Source organism: Empidonax traillii, unplaced genomic scaffold, assembly GCF_003031625.1.
Source record: "Empidonax traillii isolate 1590-97213 ecotype Southwest subspecies unplaced genomic scaffold, ASM303162v1 scaffold59:size1551110, whole genome shotgun sequence".
In the NCBI taxonomy this organism is placed as follows: Eukaryota; Metazoa; Chordata; class Aves; order Passeriformes; family Tyrannidae; genus Empidonax; species Empidonax traillii.
Window position 1 is genome coordinate 1,013,454 of NW_020955252.1, and position 6,000 is coordinate 1,019,453.

Below are 6,000 nucleotides of genomic sequence, written 5' to 3' on the forward strand. Positions count from 1 at the left end.
AAAAGAAAAGAAAAGAAAAAAAAAGGTGATATTGTCTAATATGATTTCCCTGTCATTAACTTTACTGAAAGGTTTGCAGTGTCTGACTTACATGATTTTGATATTGCAATATTCCAGTAGGTGTACAAAAATCTAACACCTCCTTTAATGAAACATTAAATAAGAAACTTGCCACTGCACCTGGTGCTGTTGTCATAGAAGCTCAAGTTTCTATGCTGAGGGGTGTTAAAGAGGATGAGGTAGACAGTCACAGCAATGGACAGGAGAAGAACTTTGAGTTCGAAGCTCATTTGAAGAAATACCGAGCAAGCGATGAACCCCAATATACAGCAGTAAGCATAATACTGTAAAGGAAGAATTTAAAGAGCAGTTGCATTATCCAGACTTTATCCCTAAGAGATGTTCAAACCACACGAAATACTCTGAGTTTGTGGTCACTGTAATTTAAACAGTCGCTTGCTAAATACACTAAATACACTTATTTTTAATGACACTAAAAGGCTGAATTTAATACTTTTTTTTAGTTTAGTTTTTTTAAATTTTTAAGGGCCAACAGAAGGATTTAAACAGAAAACATCACACCAACACAAGCAAGCAATACCAGATAAAAACTGAAGAGAGTTGAGGATTTATCTTCTGAAGTCTATTAATTTAAGCAATTACTTACAATTCAAGACAGTGAATCAGCTCCGAACCAGGAACTCCAGCCTTCTAATCCTATTTTGAATGTGCTCTCCCACTGTAACCTTAAGCAGATACCACATTCCCATCCATTCCCCCCCAAGCTATAAATGTGAAGATCGTGACCTGTTATCCAAATACGGCTCCTTCATAGGAACTTTGATGCTAACAAGCATTCCCAAGCTAGGGTCTTTATCCAGTGGAATTACTGAACACTTTCCCAGAGGAATCCCAGTCCAGGTGTGGTGTCCCAGCTCAGGATGCAGCTGGCAGCACTGAAGGTGTCGGGTGGTACAAAGCGTGAGGCGCAGATGGGGTTGGTCCCCGCAGCCACAGGCACAGGTGTGAACTGCTGAGCTGGCACACTTCAGTCTACAGACTACTCCAAAATTGCCTCAGCTTCTGCTCCTCAAGAAGTCATTTCTCTTTACGCACAAAGCACAGTTTTCCCACCCATAATGGCACAGACCTTGCACAGGACTGTGAGATTCTTGGCTAAGCAGTTTCTGCTGAAGTGAATGAAGCCAGAACTCCTAATCAGGGCCCACCAAATTGTACCAACTCTGTCCTCCTAAAGGCATTGAGTGTAACCTCCAAAAGGTAACAAACACTCACCCAGAAGCCAAACCTCTGAAAAAGAAACCATTACATAGAGAACACTGCCACACCTCTGTCAGCCATTTAAACCCTTTCACTCTATCAAGATACTTTGTTGGGACACTTGCAAGTACAGCTCTCATCTTTCAGACTCAAACAACATCATCCTGTTCTACTGCTTTTTCCTTAAAGTCTTACACCTACTTTTGAGTCTGAAATTTTAAAAAAACTGCAAAGCCATCCTTTATTCAGCACGGCAACAGCAGCTGAACGATATTGATTTCATGAAGAACTTTTCTGCTGTCAGATACCTAAAAAAGCTTTTATACAGCAACAGAACTTGCCACTTGTAAGCAAATATACACAATATTAAAAAATATGGCTTTCAAAGTAATATGTATTCACTACTTACAGTTTCCTCAATGCAGGAATGACTTGTGTTTCCCAAAGGCTGATTTACAGACATGCAAAAACAAAAAATTACAGGATGAGCACAGTTTGATATGCACCTGTCATAAGCACAATAAAAAGGGTCCTCACACAATCTGCTGTACATCATACAAAAGCATGTCCATCATCTAAGGGGTGCCCAGGTGACAAAAGAGCATCCCAAATATTTGCATAATCTCAAAACAGAATACTACTTTGGAATTAAAGAGATAAAAAGGGGAACCCTCAGAAATAATTTCTTAGTGTCACTAGCAAGTGCTAAATTTACCCTTGCAGAAATGCTAGAGAACACCTTTCCAATGTGTTGAAAGACCAAAATAAGACTTCAGTTTTATACATGAATACTCCAGACATTTGAGAATTCCTGAAGGATGCACTGAAAAGCCACAGTTAGTGATAGAAAATATCCTTCAAAGCTGTGGCATGAGTAAGTCTTTGTGTTCAACAATTTAAAAAAAAAAAATAATCTATCTTTATAAAAAGTTGAAAATACATCAAAATGTTGCCATTCATCTATATTATGGGAGTTGAAATTCACTGATCCTTGTGGGTCTCTTCCAACTCAGGATCTTTTCTGATTCTGTATCCGCCAGCCAAGACTCATTTCATTTTAATCTTAGAAATTAAACAGTACTCTACTCACATCGGTAGTAGCACCCATGTCATTTGATCCAGTAAAGTTTGCAGGTTTGTTCTTCTCAGTAGTCTTGATTTATGGGGGAGGAAAAAAGGTAACACATCAACAAAACCACAGTAAAAGCTTGCCAGCATGTAGCCAGCGATTTTGAGGTTTTTCTCCATATTATACAGAGTCCTGACCTGGTTGCCTTTTCAGGGCTAGTGAATAGATGTTGAAATACAATGGTATCCCATGAAGTGGTATTAAACATATGCACACACAAGGTGAAAGAAGGCTAAAATTTACCAGTTCAGGGTAAAATTTTACATCATGGCTGTGTTAATCTATCAGCTATCTGGTACAAATGTGGTTTTGCCTCATCCCCCAGTTTCACAGCTGCTGTTCCTGTTTTCTTTTAGGCTGTCTCTGGTGGTGTTCACATGACACCACTGTGAGTCAATTCAAGGACCCAAGCCAGCAGGAAAAACACCCTATGAAAGAAAATTAAGCATTTTCTGCAGTATTGCTTAAAAGAGAGCCAAGCTCTATTCTTCTCTCCCTTATCCACATTACTACCAGCGAGTGCAAACACTACAGTGAACTGCTTAAAGTGCCCCCTGCCACAGCCAAACATTTAAAGGCACATTAAAATAAAAAGGACTGTCTTAGTGATGAGGGTTGCAATCAAGAGTCATTTTAAATGCCATCTTGAAAGCAAAAAAAGGTCTAAACTAGAACTCAAGTCTATCACATGTACTATCAGTTCCAGAAACTGAAAGGCTTTACACGACCTCGTGCATTAGCTGTAAATATCACACTCTGCGTAAATCAACCCATGTTGCAAATCAGACATCAGAAAAAGCAGTAAAAAAAGTTGATGCTTGATGAAAAGAACACAGGAAGTTACTCAAACCGTGGATGTTACAAGAAGTCATAGAATAATGTGATTACTTACCAAATTAAAAATGGCTATAATCAGCAAGGCAGATATAGTGATGACTGCTAAGGGAAGCCTAAGTAAAGGCATTGTTTCCACCTTTTCTGAGATAGCACAAAGACGGCGCAGGAAAGGCCACTGCTCTGAGCAGCACTTCTGTAAACAACATTAATTTGTTTCAGTAACATGAATAACACTGATACATGGGAAGAAATATTTCTAAATACTTTTTTTCTGCATGAGAATGTCAGGAGTCTTCACTGGAATCCTATTTTGAAGCTTTGAATCCAGTCATTGAGAGTCAGTGTCTAACAACTTTCCCCAACAGAAAATAGAGACAATGCTTCCTTACTTCAAAGAGATTGGGTGCTAAAATTCTCTGAATTTGTGCTTTAAAAATACAGAATTATGATCTGATTGAAAGTTCTAGAGCAAAGCTAATAAGTGCACAATGACAATTTCGGGGGGGGGGTGGGGTGTTTTTTGTGGTTTTTTTAGTTGTAGAGCTATAATTTATATTTGGAACACCTATTTCCAGATGACTAAATCAACACCAATCATAGACAATCCCCTTCTTGCCATCCTTATATCCTTCCATTGCTGCTAAAAACAGCCAGTAAATACTTTTAATGATTGCAAGCATTATTCAAGGATGCTAACCAAAACACTCCCAGCATAAAACTCAAGTCTGATGCAACTGCAGTCTTGGAATTTTCTTTTTTCACTCCATGTGTTTTTACATATGTAAAAACCACATGTGCATGCACATACACACACCTCTCTCTCTGCTTAGACAGATATGTAAAAATCCATCCATATACACATAAAGCCCCCCCCAAACATACATAAAATCCATACACCTATCTAACCATACTTTTAAATTAATCATAAATCTTGATTCCCAGCACAGAATGCAATTTTATCTTTTTTTTTTTTTTTTTTTCTTTCTTTCTCCTTCACACAAGTTGAACCTGGCTCTCTAAGAGACCATTTCTTTCCATGGCAGTTTTCCTGGGAGACCTCCATCACCCCAGCAGGATGGTGTGGCACGATGGGGGTGGCACGTTCTCAGCAGCACTTCAGAATTCCCTCCCACCCTCAGTCTAGCACAGCACAGACTTGATGAGTGTAAGGAACTCTCTAAAATCCCTTCCCTCTTGAACTGCAGAAGGACTTTTTTACTTTGTGCTGCTGAACTCTGTGTCACAATGGGCTGTGTTTCAATATTTATTTTTAAACAGTAATGGCACATATTCAATAATGCAAAGAAAAAGTAACTACAAATGCAAGTGTCCTAATTGATGTAATGGTGAACTTGGAATTCTAACAGCTCTGAAATTGTTGCCAATAAATTATTCATATGTTTGTACTTTTCATGACACTTTATAAATTATTATGAAAAATAATCTTGCATTCAAACTTATTTTGATTTTAACACTGTTTCCAGTATAGAAAATATCAGTATTTACAAACAAAATTACTATCAATGACAAACATAAAAATAATTTTTTTAAAAAAACAACTCTACCTCCTCCCTCTTACCCATCTATTCTGGCACCCAAATAATTCCAAATTACAGTGCAAATTGTCAGACATGAAAATGTATCTCAGGCAATGGAATCTTCTGGTAACCTGAGGTGCAAGATTCCTGTAACTCCTATTGAAATTAACACCTTAATTCATCATCCTAAAAGATAGACCAAGCAGCTCAATTGTATCCATCCACTTTTGAAAACAGGAAGCTTTTTAAAACCAAAACTTACCATACATTTCTCAGCAAAGCACAGAAATAAAATAAGCCCAATGATGACTGCAACAATTCCAAAGGAAATTCCCAGTTTTGCAGTTCTAGAAGAAAGCATTAAACAAAGTAAGTTTAAATATAATTCTTCTTCTAATAGCACTAGATGATCAAAACCTCACACAGGTTACTCTTGCACAATCACTACCTTAAGGGATTCTACCCCTGATGTCCCCAAGCGCTGCCCTGTGCATAAACCACATGTAAACTCCACTGTAGCAGCCACGAGAAACAAACATGTCATAAATTTCAGGATAATCAAGAATCTGCTTTCTCAGTAGTATGAGAAGAAGCTCAAAGTTCCCTTCTTGTAGCTCCAAAGACAAGAGGAGCACTGAGCACATTGTAGCCAGCTAAGTCCTGTTTTCCTACTGCTCAGTGTGCTTACAGCCAACTATTCTTATAAAATAGTATTTCTCACTTAACTGACCAGCTCCCTGTGTGTACTAAGCAAACTAAATATTAAAAAAATATTTATATTTTATTTTCAGACTGATATCAAGGCTCTTATGCCAACACCATGAATGCACTCCTTTATCACGGGGTAAATTAATCCTGAGAGGTTTATGTTTCTTGCATATAAACTCTCAGGAACCCCAAGAAGTTCCATGCACACGAGTTTCACTTTAGCTATTGGTTAATTTGAACTCTAAATAATTAAAATACCATCACTTACTTCGGCATGATAAACATCTGTATCACAAATATACAGAGGAACACAAAACTGGCACAAGCGAAGTAACTCTTCAGTTTTAGGATAGGAATGGTGCGATACTGAAACACAGATTAGGATAAGTGGTCAGGATAATTCCAGGGTGGGGCTTTTTCAATTCTATTACATTTTTGTGATGACACACATATATAAGTTCATACTGTACTGTTAATATACCTAGAATTAAAAGAGAACAAAAGAAA

General features: G+C 37.7%; 1 protein-coding gene across 2 annotated transcripts in view; it reads right to left on the reverse strand.

Moving 5' to 3' along the window:
• The window catches only part of ADCY7 (adenylate cyclase 7), a 61,553-nt gene that overhangs the window by 7,764 nt on the left and 47,789 nt on the right, over positions 1 to 6,000 (reverse strand). For both annotated transcript variants that reach the window (XM_027879814.1, XM_027879815.1), the window contains 6 exons: positions 5,762 to 5,859; positions 5,048 to 5,132; positions 3,303 to 3,440; positions 2,372 to 2,434; positions 1,691 to 1,729; positions 181 to 344 (listed from right to left, as the gene is read on the reverse strand). In XM_027879814.1, the coding sequence (XP_027735615.1) occupies positions 181 to 344; positions 1,691 to 1,729; positions 2,372 to 2,434; positions 3,303 to 3,440; positions 5,048 to 5,132; positions 5,762 to 5,859 (587 nt within the window). The remainder of the gene's footprint in view (positions 1 to 180; positions 345 to 1,690; positions 1,730 to 2,371; positions 2,435 to 3,302; positions 3,441 to 5,047; positions 5,133 to 5,761; positions 5,860 to 6,000) is intronic.